Source organism: Vanessa atalanta, chromosome 22, assembly GCF_905147765.1.
Source record: "Vanessa atalanta chromosome 22, ilVanAtal1.2, whole genome shotgun sequence".
Taxonomy (NCBI): Eukaryota; Metazoa; Arthropoda; class Insecta; order Lepidoptera; family Nymphalidae; genus Vanessa; species Vanessa atalanta.
The window spans coordinates 4,914,681-4,937,892 of record NC_061892.1 but is presented as its reverse complement, the minus strand read 5'-3'; the positions used below and the strand labels follow the sequence as shown (position 1 = coordinate 4,937,892).

The 23,212-nt window shown below is 29.0% G+C and overlaps 7 protein-coding genes and 1 long non-coding RNA gene across 8 annotated transcripts; 3 read left to right on the top strand and 5 right to left on the bottom strand.

The window, feature by feature from the left end:
• The first annotated feature begins 593 nt into the window (after positions 1–593).
• On the top strand, positions 594–3,696 carry LOC125072735 (protein IMPACT-like). The gene is made up of 6 exons (XM_047683417.1): positions 594–747; positions 1,048–1,280; positions 1,867–1,996; positions 2,423–2,526; positions 2,741–2,947; positions 3,334–3,696. The coding sequence occupies exons 1-6, from the start codon at positions 721–723 to the stop codon at positions 3,425–3,427; spliced, it is 795 nt and encodes a 264-aa protein (XP_047539373.1). The 5' UTR covers positions 594–720; the 3' UTR covers positions 3,428–3,696.
• A 130-nt stretch (positions 3,697–3,826) lies between these two features.
• LOC125072780 (protein PFC0760c) lies at positions 3,827–8,812 on the bottom strand. Its single transcript, XM_047683473.1, has 5 exons — positions 8,672–8,812; positions 5,468–8,595; positions 4,807–5,090; positions 4,252–4,404; positions 3,827–3,966 (listed from the first exon to the last, which is right to left on the bottom strand). Exons 1-5 carry the CDS (start codon positions 8,692–8,694, stop codon positions 3,889–3,891), a joined length of 3,666 nt encoding a protein of 1,221 aa, XP_047539429.1. The 5' UTR covers positions 8,695–8,812; the 3' UTR covers positions 3,827–3,888.
• Positions 8,611–9,130, bottom strand: LOC125072781. The gene is made up of 2 exons (XM_047683474.1): positions 8,972–9,130; positions 8,611–8,867 (listed from the first exon to the last, which is right to left on the bottom strand). The coding sequence occupies exons 1-2, from the start codon at positions 9,097–9,099 to the stop codon at positions 8,696–8,698; spliced, it is 300 nt and encodes a 99-aa protein (XP_047539430.1). The 5' UTR covers positions 9,100–9,130; the 3' UTR covers positions 8,611–8,695.
• A 736-nt stretch (positions 9,131–9,866) lies between these two features.
• On the bottom strand, positions 9,867–10,643 carry LOC125072791. Its single transcript, XR_007119971.1, has 2 exons — positions 10,437–10,643; positions 9,867–10,179 (listed from the first exon to the last, which is right to left on the bottom strand). It is a non-coding gene; the product is annotated as an uncharacterized LOC125072791 (long non-coding RNA).
• Positions 10,613–13,378, top strand: LOC125072788. The gene is made up of 6 exons (XM_047683484.1): positions 10,613–10,879; positions 10,967–11,307; positions 11,454–11,643; positions 11,963–12,240; positions 12,423–12,506; positions 12,752–13,378. Exons 1-6 carry the CDS (start codon positions 10,782–10,784, stop codon positions 12,823–12,825), a joined length of 1,065 nt encoding a protein of 354 aa, XP_047539440.1. The 5' UTR covers positions 10,613–10,781; the 3' UTR covers positions 12,826–13,378.
• LOC125072789 lies at positions 12,720–15,155 on the bottom strand. The gene is made up of 4 exons (XM_047683485.1): positions 14,722–15,155; positions 14,424–14,588; positions 14,050–14,168; positions 12,720–13,112 (listed from the first exon to the last, which is right to left on the bottom strand). The coding sequence occupies exons 1-4, from the start codon at positions 15,022–15,024 to the stop codon at positions 12,977–12,979; spliced, it is 723 nt and encodes a 240-aa protein (XP_047539441.1). The 5' UTR covers positions 15,025–15,155; the 3' UTR covers positions 12,720–12,976.
• A 559-nt stretch (positions 15,156–15,714) lies between these two features.
• LOC125072721 (CDK-activating kinase assembly factor MAT1) lies at positions 15,715–18,900 on the top strand. The gene is made up of 5 exons (XM_047683397.1): positions 15,715–15,957; positions 16,059–16,355; positions 16,517–16,749; positions 17,094–17,269; positions 17,999–18,900. Exons 1-5 carry the CDS (start codon positions 15,834–15,836, stop codon positions 18,096–18,098), a joined length of 930 nt encoding a protein of 309 aa, XP_047539353.1. The 5' UTR covers positions 15,715–15,833; the 3' UTR covers positions 18,099–18,900.
• Positions 18,901–19,425: 525 nt separating this feature from the next.
• Positions 19,426–22,807, bottom strand: LOC125072678 (elongation factor Tu-like). The gene is made up of 6 exons (XM_047683338.1): positions 22,417–22,807; positions 21,644–21,897; positions 21,349–21,472; positions 20,841–21,091; positions 19,915–20,143; positions 19,426–19,668 (listed from the first exon to the last, which is right to left on the bottom strand). Exons 1-6 carry the CDS (start codon positions 22,718–22,720, stop codon positions 19,463–19,465), a joined length of 1,368 nt encoding a protein of 455 aa, XP_047539294.1. The 5' UTR covers positions 22,721–22,807; the 3' UTR covers positions 19,426–19,462.
• Positions 22,808–23,212: the final 405 nt, after the last annotated feature.

The following is a 23,212-nucleotide window of genomic DNA, read 5'->3' as shown; positions in this document are numbered from 1 at the left end:
TAAACCACGGTTCAGACTTCAGAATTAAGAAAGGTAGGAGAACTCGGCAATTACTCTTTTGTAGTTATTCAAAATATATTGAAATAAGTTAAAATCTATACATAAACATAGATCCATTGGTATTATATATTTACATTCGCTAAGGTGTAAAGATAAACACGTACATATACGCCGTGCTGGTTTATACGTACTCACTCTAGGGCCCTAAAAGACAAGACAATGTAGGACCTTTTTTATTCATAGGATGAAAAACACTAAACTGTTAAAATCCAAATTTAAAAATGAAAAATAATATAAATATAATAGTTACGTAATAACTCTGTTTGCCTATTTATTATTTGGATAACGAAGACTTACAAAAATTCATGGATAAAATCAATTAACAATAATTATTACCTAATGTTGCCTATACTTTGACCAAACGCTTATAAACAACGTTACACATTAAATTTTTTGGCTGTAACAAACCAAAGCTAGAGCTAAGTTGAGAGTAAGATAGTATAGATTACCTGTGGACACACTCACTTTACAGGTCCTATTTAGTGCCAACTGCCAGATGTTTATGTTATTGTCAAATGTCAAATGAATGTCAATTCTATTGAAAAGTGTAAATATTTTGCATTTTAATATATATTATTTAATAAAATTATTATTTCAATAATAATTACTCTGATAAATAGAAATTGTATTACACTATTAGTAATATAAAAGATCTGTGCGATGGATACTGAGAATTTAGCAAAACAGGTATACTCAATGGTTATTGTATTATCAAATAAAAATATAAATAAATAGTTTTCGCTCGCTCGTTAGGGGATTATAGGCATAAAAGAAAAGCTTTGTCCATCCTTGTGGTTCAAGCTTTATACCACATTTCATCAAATTCGCTTCGGTCGTTTGACAGAAAAACAGACCTTTCGTATCTAAAATATTACTATAGATATGTTTTTTTTTGTAAGAATGTACTCTAATTTTACTTTTAAATTGCGATTCTATACATCTATTAAGTTCATCTATTCAGTACATAAAACAAAATGATATTTCCAGGTAGAAGAAATAGAAGCACTTAGCTCAATTTACGGTGAAGATTTGATTATAGAGAGTGAAGTCAGTAGATCCTATAATATTAAAGTAAGAGATAATAAAAATGAAGTGATCCTATATGTTACCTTAAATGAAGGATATCCTAGTAGTAATCCACCAAAGTATGAACTCTCAGCTCCTTGGATGGACAGAAAGGCAAAGGAAAATCTTCATTATTGTTTAGATGAGATTTATTTGTAAGTATTACAGACTTGTATTTCAAATAGTGGACACATTTGTCAATTATTCTACCATAGTGGTAAAATTATTATGAATAAACAAAACCTTACCCAATTGCCAATCTGTTTCCTATAAATTATACAAAAACTCATCAAATTAAGATTAAGTTCAGGTAATCTAAGTGTTGATTCCTATATAGTTACATTTATATATATTTAATATCTCTTTTGTTATTTTTTTTGTTTCTTTGCATGCTAAGGTTTCTTATAAAGTTGCATTGGCACACTATGTTCTAAGAAAATTGATCAGTAGGATATTTGTAAATAAACAAATATTTATAAAATGTGCAATATAAAAATAAAAGAGAAAACTCGGTAATTTCATTGTAAGATTTAATCAATGAATGATAGAAATTTTAGAAATGAATGCAAAAAAATGACTCAATACTAATTTTTTTTATGATTTTTATCCTCACATACTTCAATTGTATTCTTCAAAAAATATATCAATAAACTTGTATTTAACATGACATGTTTTTCTATATGGGAATATCTTCTTGGAGTTTGATAATATATGTTATATATTTACTTGGTTTAATTTCAGAGAGAATATAGGGGAGACAGTTATATTCCAATGGGTTGAAAAAATAAGGGAAGTCCTACAAACAATAAAACCAATAGAACCAAAGAAAGATGAGAAAAATTGTGTAGAAAAAACATTAGATTTTTCACAGGTATTAAAGTAAAATTAGTATTAAATCTTTGTGAATATTGAATTGAAATTAAGATTTCAATGTCAATTTTGACTACATTATCTTCAAAATACTCCTTTTTGGTGATAATTTATTAGTTCTAATCAAATGCTATAACATGCCATGGAAACATTATAAGTTCACAATACTTTTTGTCTTCTTCTATCAAATATCAAATTACCGATGAGGAAAAGATATGGGTGATATAAACAAATAATGTAAAACCAAATAGATTTAAAATAATTCAATTTAAATATTCTTATTTGTTTGATTTTAGGTTTTGAACATTTTTAGATTTCATACTTAGCTTAGCTATAATCATCAAAATAAACTCAATTCTGTTCATCTTCAACAATATTTTTACAAGTTTTCCAAGTAATAACTGTAATTTTAACCAATCCATTTCAGCTAGAAATTAACTGCCCCGATATAACCCATGGAGAGGTGATCATTGATAGGAAAAGTTCATTCCAAGGTCACGCAGCTGAAGTTCATAGTGCAGATGATGTAAGGTATGTATGTGTTAAACAAAGTACCACTTACTAATCACTCATGTTACTATCAAATTATGCCAATTCTCTGATAATCTGTAATTTCTGTGTTTTGGATAGTAAAATGACATCAATGAAATTTTGGGTTTCCATAGTTGGTGGAAGATTGACATTAAAACATATTTTTGAGACAACAGTGAATGAATTATTGTGACCATATTGTTTGTATTTTCAGTGCAGTGTTAGCCAAACTTAAACAGAATAAAAAAATATTAAATGCAACACACAACATGTATGCATACAGGATAGAAAAAAAAACAGATAAGGGAACAACAATGCTACAAGACTGTGATGACGATGGAGAGGCCCATGCTGGTGGCAGGATGCTACATCTGTTACAAATATTGGATCAGAAGAATACATTAGTGGTTGTATCTAGATGGTATGTTTATTATACTATTTTATTTGGTCTTGCCATACATAGAAAGCTAGAGGTACAACAGCTGCTTTGGGTGGTACAACTAAAGATTTGAGGGTACAACAAATTATTTTTGGGGGTATACTACAAGGTGTATTGTCTTCATGCCCAATAAATAAAGCAGAAATGTAAATTTTGGTAGTATAAAATTCGAAAAATGGTAATTACAATTACGGATTCGTAAATAATTATACAGTAATTTCGTAAATGGAGAAATTCTAAGTTTACAAGTTTTAGGTTTTCAAAATAATATTAGAAAAAGTCCAAAACTGTCTTATCTTCGCAAAATTTGCTATTGAAGCAGAAGGCGGAAACTAGTAGTAAATTTTTTTTGTGTTTCTGTATTCTAGGTATGGTGGTATACAATTAGGTCCAGATAGATTCCGTCATATCAACAACGCAACTCGGCAAGTCATTCAGCAAGCTGGACTATTAAAGAAATGACAGAAATAGTGCTACAAAAGTGATAAAAGGTTATAAGATAAAGCTACAGGGAAGAGATAATAACAACAATTTTAAATGATAATGTTATAATCATAACTTTATATTGTCATTAGGATTTTTTATTTTTTTTTAAAAAGACAATTTTTTTTTGTATCTTAACATTGTACATATAAAATATGTGACTTAAAACTGCCAGAGAATAAGTTCTGTATCTTCTAGATTTTCAAATACTGACTGCACTTATAACCGTAATTAAAAATATGTATGAATTAGCTACTTAAATAACTTTATATATAAAATATTTTATAAGGTGTAAATTAAATGTTAAAATAAAAAAAATAAAAAATAAATGAACAAGATTTTTTTTATACTAACAAGAAAACAATTTCTGGAAAATGGTATAAAATATATTAAACTTTAAATATTAAGAGTCACAATTTAATCTAGAAATTTATTAAATGCTATGATTTTCTATTCCTTGAATTATTATCTGTTGTCTTAACCGTTATGCATTTCTTGTCCAAAAATCTTAGAAGATCCTGTAACAAAAATAAGCATCAAATGTATCTGTGTTAAACAGATTATTTTGCAAAATTAAGCATATTTTATGTTATAACATACTATGAACTGGCTACTAGTATGGAAAGAGATCATACAGCCCAAAGTGGGGTGTGCGGAGGAAGGGTGGGTATTTCAGAACGTAGTTTTAGATCTGCTTAGGCAGAACTATCACTTGGCTAATCTGGATTACATCATTAAGCTTTTACATATTGTTGTCTACTTTACAAATTTATTAAAATAAAAGTACTATGTTTTTTTTGTACCTTAGGATTGTATTTAAATCCGTAAGAAACGAGATCTTTATGTATCACATCAATATTAACTGGTTCATATCGTAATATCGCTTCCCTCAGTAGTTGACGACACGAAACGTAGTTGTGAAAAGCAATATGTAATGGAACTTTGCATGAATGCACCTGAAATAAAAGTAAAATTTCAATTTAGTACACATTTGTAAAGCTAAGATGGCCCAGGGGCTAGAATAAGTGTATCTTAAACCTGAGTTTGCAGATTCAAACCTGGATAAATACCACTATGTTTCATGGTTTGATTTTTTGTATAATCATTGGATAAAATCCTGTCACAAGTGTAATATGTATGTGAAAATCCGCATTGGAGCAGTGTCGTGAAGTAAGCTCTAAACCTGTCCAAAAGATTAGCTTAGCCCAGTAGTGGAGCATTAACGGCTTGAACTTTTTACGATTTTAGATAACAGAAACTTTTATCCCTCTTAAATTTTAAGCAATTATTAATTAAGTCAAAATACTGGTAAAAATTTACAATTCCAAATTGCTAACAAATTGGTTTTCTTAACATACCTTTGCTTTCTCCTTCTTTTGGAACACCCACTCATCTGGAATACATTTAATTTCTCTTAGATCAGGAATTTCTTTTGTTATTGCATACAATGTATTTTCCTTATTAGTTTCCTCAAAACTGGCAGAAAGTTGTTTCCTGGGAGACTCTTTAGACTTTTTTGGTGAATCATGTTTGGTTCCAATATCGTATTTTCTTTTCTTAGATGGTGATAAACATTCTTCTACATCACATGATTCTACTACTGGATGAGTTTGATTGTACAAATGTTTTAAAAGTTGTATAGCTGTAAAATTAAATATAATTATATATATATACATTTGAATGATAACAATCTAGTGAAGAAATATTGAGAACTAGGTAGGCTGACTGGCATCGGACACCTAAAATTTCTGGCCATCAATGCTAGATAAAGGCTTTTAAAAAATATTAAACATTCCTTAATTTTCCTTTATGAACTAAAATGTTATATCCCTTGTGGCTACAGTTAAACTGGTTAATTCATTCTTCAAAGTAGAAGACAACAATGAGCATTGCTGTTTGGTGTTAGAATATTTGATTATTGGCACCTTCAGTTGATAGACTGCTCACCATCAACTGGCCTATTTGTTTGTCCACCGAACAGTGTTATAAAAGGAATGATATAAGAGTAATTAATCTTACCTCTTTTTCTTTTAAATGGTTTGAGTCCATATTTTTCTAATTCCTTATTTCTTTCAGGTGATGACATTGATTCATAATCCAACATTGGAGTTACATTAATTGTCTTAATTATGTATTCACTATTCCCAGGAGTTTGTTGAACTTCTTTGATTAAATGTTTATTTACCACAGGTGTACTTGTTTCAGGGGCAAAACTGTGTGATTTAATTGGTTTAGGTGTATAAACAGATATCTTGTTAACATCAGTAGATGGTAAGTCACTATCACTAAGTGATCTATTTAAAGATCTAGAATGATTACTTTTATTTAAAGATTGCATTTTGGAATCAGAAACATTATCCATTATTGATAGACCACCAATATCAAAATTGTGTCGTGACTGTTGCAAGGAATAGTTAAATTCTTTGTCAGATATTTCAAAACAATCTGATGTCTTACTAGGATTTGATAAAAGCTCATTATTTGAGTTATCAGCACTATTGTCTTGTGAGACATATTTACTTCCTGTACTCATAACATCATCAAACATTTCATCATAATCTATTGAAATATTATCTTTTTTACCAAGGCTATTAGTATCATATGTTTTTGGATGATGATGATTCTCTACAACTTCATTGGATGAATCAGATCTTTGAGTTAAATCAATATTATCAATTTCATCTTCAACGCATATATCTTCAATAACTTTATCAGTATTGTTTATTAAATTTTTATGACTATCACTTGTTGAGGCACATGGATTGCAATCAGGGAGTTGAAAATAAGATGGGCTTTTATCATTATTGCTTTTCCCAAAGGAAGTATTTTCTGTAAGTATTTGCTCTTGGGTTTCATCTTTATGTAAACTATTCTCATAGTCATCAATGTGAGAGGTATTGTACACATGTTCATTAAAACTATAAGAAACACTGTTATTCCCGAAATGTTGTCTCCCATTGTTATCTAATTCGGTTTTTTCTTCAGATTTATTACAATCATTATGCATAATTTCTGAATGTTTTTGTAGAATTAATAATTCTTCATTAACCACAGGACTTACAATGGATTCAATATCATCATCAATCAGAACAGTGTTCTCTACAGAAATTTTTCTCATACTACATATCTCTGCTACTTGCCCATTATCGAAATTTAAAGGCTGAGTTAAATCTATTTCTTCTATTTTTTTATTTTTATAATTATCCTTGTTTGAAATAAGGTCTCCATAAAATTCTGAGAATAATTCATCATTGTTTCTATATTTAGTACACTCAGATTCACTATAATTTTTAATACTGTTCTTATATTTTAAATCGACTTTTGAACTATTAAGGTCATCCACATTTACTGGATTTATTTGTATAGGTAATGTTTCATTTCTACAAACTGGATTTAAATCAAATTCAACATTTTCTATAATTACAACAGTTCTGTCTAATGAATTATCCTTCTCTGTACGTATATTCTGTGACAGGTGGAAGTCATCATCAGAATGAGTTGATTGCGTTAAATCAATTTCTAGATTGTCTGGTTTATTATTCACAGTACAAAATTGGGAAAAATGATCTTCATTTTCATGAAAACTATTTGTTAAACTACAATTTGCCACATTTTCTTCATTGATCTTTGAAATACAACTTTTTAACTTATAAGAGTCAATACTTTCAGTTTTTGGTGTCATCTCTGTGTTCAATTTATCATTGCTTGGTACTTCATTTACTTTAAAACTTTCATTGATTAAGACAGTACCGTCTAATGAATTTTCATCTTTCTTGCCAAGTTTTATGGGTGAAAGGTTGTCATCAGAATTTGATTGTGTTAAATCCATTTCTAAATGTTGTTCTATAAATTTATTTTCATCACTTGCTCTATTTAAACTGCTAAAGCTCTGAGTTAGATCAATATTTTCAATAGGATATTTTTGATCAGTAGGAACACATTCAGTAATTTCCATTAAATCATTTGATTTCCTTTTAGTTTCATTTATTTGTCTTTGTGAATGTTTATATATACTACTAGTTTCAGGGGCATGGTTAACACATTCGGTTAAATCCATAAAATCTATATTATTATCAAGTTTTTTTATACTTTGTTGTAATAATTGAATTGATTTTGTGTCATTTTCTACTATGAGGGAAATATCATCATCAAATATATCTGGGGATACACTTCTGACTTGTGATACCTCATTAGCAATATCATTACTTGTGTGTTTCTCTATATAATCAACTTTAACTAGACTTATATCTCTATCATTTGTATCCATTTTGCAAAAATTGTTACTTAAATATTTGTTTTTAATGATATCTTGTGCTGCTTGTACTGACCCACTTAAAATACAATCTAAATCATCTTGTGTACATTCAATATTGTCAAAATTAATATTACTTATTTCTCTTGTAGGACTTGCCGGTCTACCCGGTATTTCTGCCCAATCTCTTAATAAATGAGATTTACATAGAGGCTTTTCAAACAAGTCTTTAACATAAAATGCATCATCATTTCTCAAAAACTCATAACCTATATTACTAGCCTTGAAAAATAATTCTTGACTATTATTGTCATTGGATATATTGTGTTTTAAAGGAGATCTATGTATATTTGTGGCTAGAACTTCAGCATATTTATCAGAAATATTTTGATGTTTCTCTTCATCTGACAAAAGTAGCAACTTGTATTGTTTTTTTAATCGTTTATTTTTTCGAGACTCTTTATTTATTTTTGTGTTTGGCACTCGAAATCCATACTCTTGTAATGTGGTTCTTATCTTTGCTGTTTTTTCTGCGAGACTTAAAGGTTTTGATTCTTGACTACTATCACTATTGGTTTTTGTTTCTGTTTCGTAAAGTGACTTAGATAAAGCTATAACTAGCTGCAATTGTTCTGAATCAACATCAATGTTACTTTTCTTGCACACTTGATCAAAGTTTTTTGAATACGACACCAGGTCACTGTCTTTATTTTTAACCAGAGACCTTATATCTCTCTGACCTTTTACTTTCTTCAATTTTTTCTTTGGTTTACTAACTTTATTATTCTTTATATTCTTTGGTCCAGTGTTACATTTTTTTTTCTCCTGAAAGTCGGATAAACTATTGTCCATCACAGTTTTCTTTGGAAAATATTCGCTTACGACAAGGCATTCACTGGCAATTAAAAAACAATTTTTAGTAACTAAATGATTTATTTACACATTATTTTACAACAATTTACTATCCCCACCTACTATTATTATCTATATTCATATTATTTGTCTGGCAAATCCGTTCTAGCTTCTTCTTTTAACAATTTTCTAATAGTGTCGCCTGTCCTATTAGGTAATCCTGTTGCGATTAAAAGCTTTCTTTCAACTTCTTCTATTGGGTCAGAATAGAAGCGATTTAGGGCTTGCCTTAATTTGCTTGTGGCACTAGAATATCTGAAACGGTAGCGATTTTTTATATTTTATCCTAACCTAAATCTTTATGATTGTAAACAAATAGTTTATTACAATGTTTCTTTAAGTGCCACTAGGAAACTTACTGATAAAATACACCACACAAAAGTCCAAAACTTAATACACATGCACCAAGAATGTTTACAGCTTTAGCAGCCGGAGTTCCAGCTAGTTTTCTAGGTTTCCATTTTGACGAATCGATTCCAATCGCCATTTTTCCAGTTGAAAATTGAAAACTGCTGTCAATGTCAAAGCAAAGTCAAGATCAGAGAGTTTTAACCAAACCAGAGACGAAAAATACCCGCATAATAATTATATACATAATATTCTAAATTTATTTATTATTATTTATTATTTTAAATTTTATTATTATTAATTTATTTATTACTATTTTTATATCAAATAAAATATATGCAACCCACAGCTGGCTACTATACCGGTATTCCTATACTGGTTCTCTTGACAAATTTAGCTAATCTAAAAATCTATTTAAGCTACGCTTATTAACATTAAATTATTTAAATTATCTACTGAAATTGTATACTGCATACTTTATATTATAGGTAAACATAACTAAAATTCAATTTTTAATTCCTTATTTATTATTTTACCTCTGGCTATTAAGTTGGCTAACTTGTGCAATGTGTTGCTATAGCTAGTTTCTAAAATTTCTTTGTTTACAATTAGGAAGTCGTGATAAATGAGGGAATATTTGGTGGTAGTGGCAGAATGATATGAAGCTGTCCTTCATATAAAATACCTATTTACTGCTGCCTGAGCCGAATGAAGAATTATATTTTTAATCCGTATACAGTGGTGGTCATATACCTACATAATTCGGTGCAACCAGTGGTAGTAGCTATAGGAGACAGTCCCGTAGATGGATGTAGACGTAGCGTGCCACGTCTATACCTTGTATAGTCATAAATATATTATTGTAACCATATAATTATTTATTGGTAATAAATAAAAAGAAGTACGGATTGGTCAAAGCTTTTATTTAGAATAAGAATGATCTAAATGGACATCATTAGAAGGGAACGAATAATCAGAAGTGCTATCAGACTCAGTATCCGAGCCATCGTTTACTTGTATAATATTTTTTTCAATTTCATCGTCTACGTATTCATCTGTTTAGTAAAATTTAATATGATGAACATGTTAACATTGCTTTTGCTATTCCTCTGTAGTAATTGATTGGAAAGCTTCATCGGTCAGCTTTACTATGTTATAGATGTGGAAGCAGTAATTTCACCTTCTTTAGTAATGATGCTGATGGTTTTCTCAGACAAACCTGAAATTTAAAAAGCCTTATTTATTAAACCTACAACATTTAATTTACACTTATACATAATTTTTACTATTATATGTGGAATTTATATGTGGAAGGTGAATAATACCATGACGCATATTGGTACAAATCTATTCATTTGTAAAAAATAATAATTATGTAATAATCATTAATCTGAAATTATAACATATCACTAAAGAAGAGCTATATTTTTCAAAATACGGGAATTGTTTAATAGTAGGTAACATTATTTTACATACCTGTCATTGCAGCTACCCGTTTCAAACAGAAGTACAAAACCTTTACTAGCTTTTTTCTTTTCACAAAATTCACGCACAGCTAGCAAGATCTTTTTTCCACTACTCTGAATTCTTTTTGGCTAAATGTAATTAATCGCTAAATTTATCACATAAGTCGAGGAGGTCTAAACAATTAGACAGTCAGTAATGCCAACCTAACGCACAGCCTCTTTGATAGATGTCAGAGGTAAAATAAGTGTGAACGGACTGTGTGATGAATTATGAAGCATTTGATTTTGACATTTTTGACACACCTATCAAATTGTAAATCATATATGTAAACAAAAAAGGATAAGCTATTCAGATATGTCTCTATTGCAAAAAATATCTTATAAAGAATACAAATACGCATCTACACTTAGTATAGAAAAATGTGAAATCATAGCAAAATTAGCTGACCTGAAGTGAGGACGCCTGCTTTACTTAATTTAGCCAACGAACTATTTTTTAAATGTAAGTTACTGATATATAATAATGCATATCTTTTTCAGAGTGCCTTTCAATGATAGTAAAAAGCCAGGCGAATTACTGATAAAATATCTCGATCGATGTGGCTGTTCTTTACAACAATATAAAAGTCTTATCAACTCGGCCCTTAATACAAAAACAATAATTACATATTACCATCCACTTTCAAAAGTAGCCATACTCATAGCAAATGAAAAATATGAACATTTGTCTAAATTAGCGACACCATCCGTAGATTGTGATTCATTAGCATGTAATCTAAGAAATCTTGGTTTTATCACAATTACCATAAAAAACACTAAAATATCTGATTTAAAGGATATGATAGCCAAAATAATTCTAACAGTACCTGAAGACTCTTACTGTAAGTAAAATATTTAATTCATTAAATAATTGCAATTTGTTCTTGTTTTATAACAAAACAACACAAAAAGTAAATTTAGAACTTTTAGTTTTAATTTTATAAACATTAATGTTGATTAACATATTATAAATTATCAAATTTTGCAGGCTTCATTTTTTATGCAGGCCATGGCTGTGAATTATGCAACACAAAATGTATACTTGGTATAGATTGTCCCACAGAAAATATAAAATTTAGTCACTGTATCACTGAAAATTGGCTGTTAAGAGAGGTAGCAAAATGTAAGCCAGAGACATGTATTCTTATAATGGACATGTGTCGGATTAATTTAGATAGGTAACTAGATATTGTACTTTATAATCTGTATATAAGTAAAATGTAAAGTAATAGCCTGGTACTTTTTCAATGCTTAGATTTTAGGTGTGGACTTACACTGTTCTCCAGTGTGCTCCTATTTAAATGTAAATTTTATTGTAATAGACTTTTTTTTGGAGACACATTATTACTTAAAACTGTCACCTGTACATATTATTGTCTAATTTGGTTATCAAATGGTTGGTTAAAAATATCTTACATTTGAAATATAACAACATTTTCATCATCAAAAAGTTTATTTATGAATTGGTGAATTATTGATTACTCTTAATTTTTTTAGGTATACGAATTCCAGCATATATGCATCAATGTCAGATTTGGAAGATTATACCATACACAATAATCTTTTTATAAGTTATTCTACACAGTCCTCCCAAGCAGCATATGAGGTTCTTCAAATAGAATGTACAACTACAATTGACAATGATGTTACCTATGAATTAAAGACGGGCGACACAGAAAAAATTGTTCCTGGAGCAAGCCAATATGTTAATGCTTTGTGTACTAGATTGGTTGATAATTTTGATATAAGTACATTATTAGATAAAGTTCATGGAGGTAAGCAGTTATTATTTAACACAAACGAAATATTAAATTTGTATAATTTATATAATTACTATGCTATTACCCTTAGATGAAAAAAAAGATAACTTAAAGATTTATCAAAAACTATGATTGTAAAAGTGATATTGTTTGTTAACTTTGATTTGAATTTTTAGTTATAATATGCTTTTTTTTAGATGTTGAGAATTCAATAAAAAAACAGAGACCTATCAAAGTTCAATGTGGAGTAAACAAGAGGTCATTGTATGATCCTGTCAAAGGTTAGTAGATATGTATAATATAGTATTTAATAAAAAAATAATAATAATAATAATACAATGTTTATCACTTTATTTATTTACTGGGACGACATAAAAGAGTTTGTATATTTTAATTGTAGCTTAGCAGTACCTAAACTACTATCTTATAATTCTTAGAAGAATTTATTAATGTATATATCTTGATAGTGATATCTTCTCTGTTATTGTCTATTGCATTATTATCATTAAAATGTATATTGTTTTAGGTGACACTAAAGAACTTCTAATTAGGTTAAGAGATATTTTACAAAACTATAAAGAGAACTGTTCTGTATTTTGAACTATAATGAAATTTCAAGAGAAGCAACAAGAAGAAACTAATGGTGCTGAAAAAGTGATAAATGAAAACATAATTATAGCAATAACAAGAACATTTTTATTTTATTTTAAGCTTTTCTCCTATATTCTATAAAGATTACATATATTTACATTTAATTTCTCTTTAATGTGTGCGGTTGGAAGTGATTTACAATATTAACCCACCAGCTGTCTTCAACGCCTTTGGTGAATTCTCTTATAAATCTGTAGTTGAGAATAAATATTTTGTCTTGGTACTCAGGCTGCACCCTAAAAACAAAAGAATGGTATCCAATCACTGCAAAGTTATGAATACATAAATCAATGAAATTTTCACTTTTAAAACATCATGCCTAATGCATAGAATTAGAATTCTACAGATTACAATGTCTCACTGCAGTTATAAAATGTTATTATACAACTTATTAATTAAAAATTGTCATGAAATTATCATGTTACATTATTCAACATCAATGTTAGTAATTATATTATGAACATCAGAAAGTATATCCACAACCACAGTAATAAAATGTAACATGTCGTCCATCATGTAATAAAATCTTATGCATTATATAATTATTTTATTTTTATTTATTAAATAATTTAATCTTAGGGGGGCGTTCAAGTATTACGTAACGCAATTTTGGGGGGGGGGCTGGCGTGTTTCGTAAAACGTTACAATGCGTTACATGGGTAGGAGGGGTTTTCTTACAACTTACGTATGTTACGTAACATTGTTTTTTTTTAAATAAAAAATTAGGGAATCAGAAGTCCCAAATTGGCAATCCTTTTCATCTTCGTTTTACTGGTAATCCCTCGATTGTATTAGTCTGGTCGTCATTTTTGTCCAACCTGTAGGATCTATTTCACATCTTACAAGAGTGTTCAAATGCACTGTTGTTATGTGCATAACAAGATTGTCTCAGACCATTGTGAAACTAAAGTATGGCCCAGCGCCTTGCTCTCAGAAGGGTGAATGAGCTTCTCTGCATTGTGTGTTAAGATGCGTTACAGACAAACGTTAACATGCATTACAAGGGGAGGAGGGGGGAGGGGTCAAAAATCTTTAAAAATTGCTTTATGTAATACTTGAATGCTCCCTTATATATAATGTTTTAAAACATTTTATAACAGCATAGTGCCATAAGAGTGTCAAAAAAAATTAAGTTATTAATTTATAATTGCGAGCACATATTATCAGACATACCCTAATGAGATTGGTGGCAAATCTCCAGTTTCTTGCATTTGTTTCATGCCCTTAAGAACGTGATAACACATAGTGATTTCAACCCAACGTTTTTCAGAGTCGTCAAACATAACTCCTACCTGAAAATGTTTTACAGAAATAAAAAAATATTTTTACAGAATTTATGAATATGAATAAATAAGAATATACAATCATTCATATGACAAATTCATAAGGATTAGTTATGACAGACAAACAACAATTGTTTGTTAATAAAACATTTAAAAAATGTATTGGTTTAACTAAGTTAAAGGTATGTACTTTGTTACCAATTTTAAATTTTTAAACTACAAATATCACTAATTACACTAGTTATTATTTAAATACTATTTCACCTGATAAGGAAAAGCATAGAAAATATCTTCCTTATTAATAGCTAGCATCTGCCTTTGAGTAACAGATAGTTTCGAAACAGCCTCTTTTAAAGTAACAATTGCATCTTTGTCAACCAGTCCTTCAAGTGCTTTAAAATTACTCGATTGTAGACTTTCTGAAACAACCTAAGAAAATGTTATATTAAAATTTGCAAGTATAACTAATAAATATGTTAGTAAATTAAGATTTATGTTTGTTTTTCATCAACTTTGTAGTTAAAACTATATATTAAAAAAAATACGTAAAATTTATACAGACCTCTACAGCATGTTTGGAGGCTTCGATGAAATCGTTTAAGCTGAATTCTGATTCAAAATACGGTCTGATTATAAAATTTGCATACATCCAATTCTTTATGAATTTTAAAAAAGAAGGCCATACTATTGGTGGGAAATCCATTAATTGTGGCAACCTTCTCGCCTCTGCTCGGTCTTCGCAATATTTTCGATGTTGTATAATTTCACATTTTGTGGCTACAGGAACTTGTAAATATTTATATGAAATCCTATCATATAACCTAAATGACCGACTTGTCAATACTGTCCTAATAGCTAAATTCATATTCAACTTTATAAAGAAAGATCAATTTAAAAATATAGAAAAATGCCGTAAAACATGTAGTAATTCACTGTAAATTAAATATACACATTCCACAACAACTTTCGATTGTAATTTTTTTTTTAAATGTCAATTTTCAATGTTGATTTGCGTTGTGAAATCGTAATTACTGTCTGTTTTGTAAATTGAGCATAATAATAAATAATAAATAGCACTGAATATTATTGTTATTCGTAAAATGCTTAGTATATTTATACTAATGGTTACTTGTATTTTGTAATCTATAATTTACGGGAACTCAAATTTGAAGAATACAGAAACTCAGTAACGGTTTTACAAAGAAAATGCACATCTTGTTTTTATTGTAAAAACACTTTATACATTTAGTTTCTTATCTTATCCGTATTTTGTTTTGAATCTTCGCTATAGTTTTCTCATTATTCTTTGATTTTGTTAATTATAAAAACATAAACAAATACACTTTAAATTAATTATTTTGAAATGATCTATGATAACATTTTTGAAACACATACTACTGTGGTTTTCTTACCACAATTACTACAAAGTAATATAATAATATAAGCCTATCCTATGAATATTAAAATATATAATAATATTATTAGTGACATGGCAACTTTAAATTTGATTTTAAGCAAACTGCAAATGTCATGTCATTGTCAATGTGTCAAATTGAGTTGTAACAAGTTTCATCGAAGTTGTTCAAAAAAAAGTTTAAATTTGTCTGAAACTATATGGTCATGACAATAAGTACATATTTTAACTAACTCTGGGGAAAACATTTATTCGCAGACATGGATGATCAAGCTTGTCCGCGTTGTAAAACAACTAAATACAGAAATCCATCTCTGAAATTGATGGTAAACGTTTGTGGCCATGCTTTATGTGAAAGTTGTGTTGATTTATTGTTTTTAAAAGGTAATGTGATATTATTAAAATATGTATATACTTCAGAAACTTAATTTCTTATTATATATTTTGTTACAAGCCGAATAATATATTCTTTTTTTCATATCAAGGTTCCGGTTCATGCCCAGACTGTAATGTCCCTTTACGCCGAAGTAATTTTCGTGTACAATTATTTGAAGATTCTATGGTAGAAAAAGAAATTGATATAAGAAAACGAGTTTTAAAAGATTTTAATAAAAAAGAGGAAGATTTCGCTACATTGAGAGAATATAATGATTATTTAGAAGAGATCGAAACAATAATATTTAACTTAGCTAATAACATAGATGTTGTAGGCACAAACAAAAGAATAGAACAGTATAAAAAAGATAATAAAGAAATAATTATGAAAAATAAGGCTAAAATAGGTATGTACAAACAAAGCATTTTATAAATAAGATCAAGTATTAATTACATCAAATAAAAGTGCTTAAATATTGAGGTGAAGTATGTGTTAACTAAGTTATATGAGGACATTGTTATAGAATGGTAGATAAATTAAGAAATAACTATTGAATTTCTGTTTCAGGTAGAGAAGAATTAGAACTAGAAGAAATATTGGAAATAGAGAAACAAATGGAGGAACTCCGTAGAGCAGAAGTTGTAAAAATGGAAGAAGAAGCAAAAAAACAAAAGATAAGAGAGAAAGAGGCTTTGATTGATGAATTAATGTTTGCTGATGGAGATGCAAAAGAAATATTAAGCACATTTGCTCAAACTGTTGCTAATAAGCAGGAGGAAGCTGTACCAGTCCTACCTAAAGTAAGTAAAAGTATATTTCTACACTCTGAACCAGTGATCACACAAAATTAAAGTTAATCTTGTGCATTGATAGACATGATTAAAGCATATTTTGATTGACAAATGTTATTAATTTTTATCTTTGTTCTTTTGTGTGTGTATGTAACTGAACTCCTCCTAAGCGGCTTGATAAATTTCAATGTTTCTTTTCCTGCATTAGATTTGATCTCGAGATAGTTTAGATTGCACCCTAATTAAATTCTAATTTCATATGGACAAAGCTGAAGGTTGGGATGGGCAGCAAGTTATTAAAATAAAAATCTTGTTTTTTAAATCATAAATCATTCATCCCAAAAAATTTTCAGGTGACACAGTTCTCATCAGGTGTTAAGTTTACGAGAGGTTCAGGACAGCAGCCACTGCCATTCATTGAAGAAGGACCGTTGTATAAATATGAGGCCCCTCCTCAACCAGATCGAGTAGGACCTGACCCACCATCTGTGCAGGAAATTGTTAATAACGGGTATCTGCATCATGTTAGGTAAGTTCAATGATTTTTGTTAAGTATGAGTATAATTTTAATCAGAGATTTTATGGAACTCTGTTACTAAATCCTAGAAAATAATGTGTATCTCTTCCCTTCTGTGTTTATACATAATAGCAACAATCCTACAAGTATAGCCTACAAATAAAGTCAAACTGTTACCTTGTTATTTTGTCTTTTACAATTTCTAAATAATCTAATATTTGTAACTGAAACTATTAGATTAATAGATAATTCGAAATAATTTCATCCATAACCATATCTGAATCCGGTAAAATATTATAATATATACATTACCATATCCACAATATCCCTGATTTTAACACTTATTACTAACTTGAAAACTTGTATTATCATCATCAATAACTTGCCTTTTCCCATTAAAATGATTTACGTATAGTTAATACATTATGTAAAAAAGATTTTGGTAAATTTTTAAGACCAATCCTCTTTGGGAAAGATTTTACTAGGTTCTACTTCTTAGATGCTACCCAGGCAATGGATGGATGCTCAATGGATTTATGTGGTATTTTATAATAGTTGTCTTATATGAGTATGATTGGTAATATGATCATTTCAGTTGGTAGTAAGGTTTTGCAAGTGCAAGCCCGTCTGGGTAGTTACCCTATCATCAGATATTCAAGTGCCAAATAGCAGTACACTGTATTGTTGTTTTCCAGTGTGAGCCAGTGTAACTGATAAGATGTTATATTTTTATTTTTATAGGGCAGAGACAGAGACTGAAAAAGCGGGTGGGTACTCCTCAACATTACCCTGCCTACGAGCTTTACAAGATGCACTCTCAGGGCTCTATCATGCTAGCTGACATAGTGAACAAGTTGTTGTTGATACTATTGTACTTGATTAGCACTACGTTAAAAGCGATATATTGTTTACATGCTATCTCTTTTACTCATTCATATAGCCTATGAATGTAAGCTAAATATATAGCTTATTTCAATTTAATTCGTTTTAATGAGAAACCGACCTTAATAGGTATTATTAAAATATAGTACAGAAGCATAGCAAAGGGGTAAAAAAAATTTTTACTGTCGTTTTCTTATTACTCAGTTTGTTAATATGTTCAACAAAAGAGACTGATAGTAAATTTTAATATCTTTGTTGAAAGTATTTGCCATATAAATAAAGTATCCATCTGATCTTTTAAACAGTATATCGCTTTTTATGTAGGGTGTATTTTATTAAGATAATGTGTATATATGAAATGTAAATATGTATGTTTATATATATAAGTACTAAATTCAGGGTAGTGATAAGAAAGTGCAAAAAATACTTTTTTTATGATACAAAAATATCTATTGCTCTATGTTCAACCAAATGTTATAAACGAAACTTAAAGATTTTAAATCAGTAATGGAAACAATATTGTTACATTTTAATAATTGTTTATTTTCTGTGCTTTAACTTAAAAATTATTCATTGAAAATGTTTTAAATATCATTTTAATTAGTATCTATTACTAATCTATTCTATCATCTTGTTTTTTTCTTTTGTAACATGCCTTGCAATAAAATATTTGTCTGCGCACAATGATGCTATTAATAGTCTCTAAATATTAATTTTATTTCATTTCGAGTTTTTGTTAAAGTTAAGGCCTTATTGTTATGATTGTGGGCATTGTTTGTTATTTTGTGTATAAAATGCAAATTTGATATAATATTGTTTTATTTAAAATTCTATTATAAACTACAGTCATTAGTGAAATATTTGAGTGTCCCATAATAAGGCACCGGTTACGCACTTAGTATATAAATACATTACATTTACATACATTTTCACTATGTATTAGTAGGTCGCCCGCGAAACTTCGCGTTTCAACAGATTTTTTAGGAATTTCGTAACTTATGACAGGTTTTATTTTGATTTCATTTAATTTTAAACTGCAAGTCGCTCATCTTAATTTGGCGCCAAAATTATAAAACCTTTTTTAAATTATTTTTAATGCCAAGTTAAGTATATAAGTACAGTTAGAATTTGAGTTTGTTGATAACATTCGAAACGAGTTGCACGTTGATGGTCCAATTTAATGAAAGTATTTTATTGAGTCTAATGCAGATTAACTGCAATTACTAACCAGAGTCTTACTTTTAAAGTTATATTTAATAAAACAACAAAAGAAAAATTAAATAATATATTACCTACATATGTATATCTATATATTATGTATATTTACAAATCATGTTTAAATACAACTTTTCCTAATTTTCCATTGGGTACATCGATAGAGGACAATGTATCAGTGACTATTCCAGTTGCAACAGTCACATTATTTTCTCGTATTGTGAAAGGCTGGCCTTCTGTCATGACCATGCCTTCGAGAAGAGTCAGATAGACCTCGCCGTGATCACCGGGCATCATCATGTCCATGGTAGGTTCTAGAAAATTAATTTCAAATTATAACAGACTTGACAGGCGATCTTATAGTCCACGATTGTGACTGCATACATATTTTATAAAGATGGGTATAATTTAGGTATATTGTCATATCTTATCAAAATATATGACATACTTAATGAAATAGTTTACTGTATTAAGCTATTAAAAATAACGGAAAATAATTCTTATTTACCAGTACAAAAGCAGGGGTGGGCAACGAGTTAACAATTACAAAAATAAATTACCTAAATCAATTCTGCAAGCAATATTCCAAGTACCACTGAACATTTGTTGGGAATACTTAGAAAATATCGGTTTTTTTCTGCCACCTTCGCTTCTCGATAGAAAATAAATCTTCGCTTTGTAGTGGTTGCTTAGTTTTATGCTTTTCGCAGCACAGAGGAGCATGCCTGTTTCAACTGCACGTATTTTCATCCCACGAAGTAAAACTCCGACATTATCACCCGCCAAAGCCTATGAAATTTGTTAAAAATAAAATAGACAAATTGTATAAGCCCATCTGGGTAGGTAAAAAATTATGAAGACTCAGAATGGGCTTGTTAATGTCTCACTGGGTAAAGATTTCTGCTTCAGTTTATGAAAAGGTATGGAGCTTATTGTTCTTGTTGCCAATTAGTGAATACAATGTTTTTTATTTATTTTTTATTTTATTAGTAAATTTCCTCAAGACATTTTCATTTCAGTGCTGTATTTAAGCAAAATTCAAGTGTTTTACTGGATTTGAAAATATGTTTTTCATTTGAGATCTTTTTATTATAAGTCTTGCTCAACTATCATTCACTAATATACGTAATTATTATAACAGAGTTATTCGGCCTACTCATCCATAGCCTTCTGGCGTACTGGCAAGTCAAATATAATAGATCCTAAAATAGATAGAACTAAAACTAATTAAAGACAATTACTACTTTTTACATATTTCATGTTTTCCAAGAATCTTCTATTTTGGAGTTTTTCAGTGCAAATTAACTATTCACTAATAAAACACTCACAAAATAAATTAATGGTAACACATAAAATAAAATCTTATTTCTACATTGTAATATTTTGTATATAAAAATTAACATGTATAAATACTTTTTATCGGATAAAATAAATAATAATTGTCGATTATAAAAACTCAAAATAGAGAATATAATATTAATCTTACCTCAAGGACACTTGATCTAAAAATCTGAATATCAGACAATGTAGTTTTTGTGTTAAATCCGAATCCCATTAATTCTGCCTCATCATTTTTCTTCATAATACCACGTTTAATAGTACCAACCACTACAGTACCTCTACCGGGTACTGTGAATGCATTGTCTATGGGCATTAAAAATGGCGACTCTAGATCCCTGATTATTGGCGGGACGTATTTGTCTATGGTATCTAAAAGTTTTCTTATTGATGGGGCACCTATGAAATTGTAAATTGTTAATACTTCCGACCGAAAACTAACTTTCACCAAAGAATGAATATATAGAGTATGATAAGCAAGACATTTAATTGGAAATATTTAGGGAAGTATTTTTTTCTTTTCAATAGGAGCAGTAATGGGCAGAGTTTAAATTTGCTCCTCCTCTTTTTCGGGTCATTTTGTAATTATAATTATTTATGTATTTTTAAAAAAATTGTGGCAGATAAAACTTCTTTTTAAAGATCATAATACTGACCTATTTCTGATTCATCCTCATTCAAAGCTTTTAGAGCGGATCCAAAAACCATAGGTACAGTACTTCCATTGTAGCCAAAGTCTGACAGCATTTCCCTCATTTCAATTTCAACAAGTTCAATAATCTGAAAAATAGAATACATTTTCATGATATAAATTTATGGTGTAGCATTTTTGAAACTCAATTTCAACAAAATATTTTAATGCTTGCAACATTGTAACTCTACCTTTTGATATGAGATTGAACTTTAATGATTTTAAAATTAGCATTAGGATATTTTGAATTGGCAACTCACATCTGATCCAACTAAATCCACTTTATTTACATACACTATTATATATTTAATTCCAACTTGTTTAGCGAGTAGCAAATGTTCTCTAGTTTGAGGCATAGGTCCATCATTAGCAGCTACTACCAATATTGCAGCATCCATCTGAGATGCACCAGAGATCATGTTGCGGATATAATCAGCATGACCGGGACAATCTGTGTGAGCATAATGTCTGTTTTTTGTGCTGTAGCCAACATGAGCTGCGTTTATTGTAATGCCTGAAGAAAAAATATTATATATTGAAATTATGAATGATAATTTTAAGCACAGGTATCAATATTTATTCTGTAGTTTTGTCCTATACAAATACAAATTTGTTTGTACATTTGTCAAATTAATGGACAACATTTTTAATTTTAATTTCTTAAAAATCCAATCATATATTAGAAAATAATAGAGTTTCAGAAAATATATCAAAAAATTCTTTAGCACAAAAAATTCCATATACTTTATTGTAAATCTCCAATCTCCACATTTAGTCCAAACCCAATATGGGTTTTCTTTTATTTTGATGGAAAATCTAGAATTTGATGATATGCGGTTGTCTCTTTCATGCAGTTCATTCCAAGATTAATCTTATACTTATGTAATAATTTTAAGTAGATAATTAGCACTATTCATATTCGTACAAATAAAAAAAATATTCGATATTTATTATTTTATAATTTTATACTTCATTCATTTTTCATAAAATTATATATTTCATAGTGCCAGAGAATAAATAGAAATTAGCTTACCTCTTGCCTTTTCTTCCGGCGCTTTATCAATTTCGTCGTATGATACATATTTAGAATTACCATCTTTTGACAAAACTTTTGTAATAGCAGCTGTTAGTGTAGTTTTTCCGTGATCAACATGACCTATTGTACCTATATTACAATGTTTCTTTTCTAATGTTTTAGGTTTATGCTTGGTGGAAAGATTACGAACCTCTAAACTAAAAACACTGGCAAATTTATAATTAGTTAAGAATTTAGGTGTAAATGTACTGTTATGTGGAATATTACGGACTATACAACGAATAATAAGTCTTCCAGTCATATTTTGATTTTAATTTGGATTATATCATTGCTTTTTGAGGTTATATTTATATGAGTATGACATTTGTCATTGTTATTTTTTACTCAGTGTTACTGTCGTTGCCGTCGCAGTGACAACAGACAATGACATTTAATCTCACCCTCATTTCTCAATATATTTATTTCCCCTAGTATGAAAGAGCCAAAAAAAAATATTTCCGTGCATTTGCAAAAAATAAAATTCAGTTTTGTTTTCAGAACGAAACGCTAGCTAGTTAGATTTGAGTAGAAGATATTTTTTTTATAATAGGTATTACTTTTTTAAATTCCTTTTGAAAACAAAACATATTCACAGAGCGCTGACTTTAATTTATTGCATTTGACATTACCGTATCGATTATCGACAATCTTCTAAAGTAATGTGTTCACCACAGTTTAAGCTTCTTGAAGAGATTATCGCTCTTATTATTAATGTGCCTGCATGTTATCTTTTTCCTATAAATGATCTTAATAA

Bases quoted from the DNA above. Each gene is read 5' to 3' on its own strand.
- LOC125072735 (XM_047683417.1), top strand. From the start codon at position 721: ATGGATACTGAGAATTTAGCAAAACAG. The intron at 1,997-2,422 runs GTATTAAAGTAA...AATCCATTTCAG, and splicing joins AAACATTAGATTTTTCACAG to CTAGAAATTAACTGCCCCGA. The intron at 2,948-3,333 runs GTATGTTTATTA...TCTGTATTCTAG, and splicing joins TTAGTGGTTGTATCTAGATG to GTATGGTGGTATACAATTAG.
- LOC125072780 (XM_047683473.1), bottom strand. From the start codon at position 8,694: ATGAATATAGATAATAATAGTAG. The intron at 5,091-5,467 runs GTAAGATTAATT...TTAATTTTACAG, and splicing joins ACCATTTAAAAGAAAAAGAG to CTATACAACTTTTAAAACAT. The intron at 4,405-4,806 runs GTATGTTAAGAA...CTTTTATTTCAG, and splicing joins AAAAGAAGGAGAAAGCAAAG to GTGCATTCATGCAAAGTTCC.
- LOC125072781 (XM_047683474.1), bottom strand. From the start codon at position 9,099: ATGGCGATTGGAATCGATTCGTCAAAATGGAAACCTAGAAAACTAGCT. The intron at 8,868-8,971 runs GTAAGTTTCCTA...CTACCGTTTCAG, and splicing joins TTGTGTGGTGTATTTTATCA to ATATTCTAGTGCCACAAGCA.
- LOC125072788 (XM_047683484.1), top strand. From the start codon at position 10,782: ATGTCTCTATTGCAAAAAATATCTTATAAAGAATACAAATACGCATCT. The intron at 11,644-11,962 runs GTAACTAGATAT...TAATTTTTTTAG, and splicing joins TGTCGGATTAATTTAGATAG to GTATACGAATTCCAGCATAT. The intron at 12,241-12,422 runs GTAAGCAGTTAT...GCTTTTTTTTAG, and splicing joins ATTAGATAAAGTTCATGGAG to ATGTTGAGAATTCAATAAAA.
- LOC125072789 (XM_047683485.1), bottom strand. From the start codon at position 15,024: ATGAATTTAGCTATTAGGACAGTATTGACAAGTCGGTCATTTAGGTTA. The intron at 14,169-14,423 runs GTGAAATAGTAT...AAACATTTTCAG, and splicing joins TCTATGCTTTTCCTTATCAG to GTAGGAGTTATGTTTGACGA. The intron at 13,113-14,049 runs GTATGTCTGATA...TTTTGTTTTTAG, and splicing joins TTGCCACCAATCTCATTAGG to GGTGCAGCCTGAGTACCAAG.
- LOC125072721 (XM_047683397.1), top strand. From the start codon at position 15,834: ATGGATGATCAAGCTTGTCCGCGTTGTAAAACAACTAAATACAGAAAT. The intron at 15,958-16,058 runs GTAATGTGATAT...TTTCATATCAAG, and splicing joins TGATTTATTGTTTTTAAAAG to GTTCCGGTTCATGCCCAGAC. The intron at 17,270-17,998 runs GTAAGTTCAATG...TTATTTTTATAG, and splicing joins GGGTATCTGCATCATGTTAG to GGCAGAGACAGAGACTGAAA.
- LOC125072678 (XM_047683338.1), bottom strand. From the start codon at position 22,720: ATGACTGGAAGACTTATTATTCGTTGTATAGTCCGTAATATTCCACAT. The intron at 20,144-20,840 runs GTAAGATTAATA...CAAATTTCATAG, and splicing joins TTAGATCAAGTGTCCTTGAG to GCTTTGGCGGGTGATAATGT. The intron at 19,669-19,914 runs GTAATTTATTTT...TTAATTTTCTAG, and splicing joins TGCTTGCAGAATTGATTTAG to AACCTACCATGGACATGATG.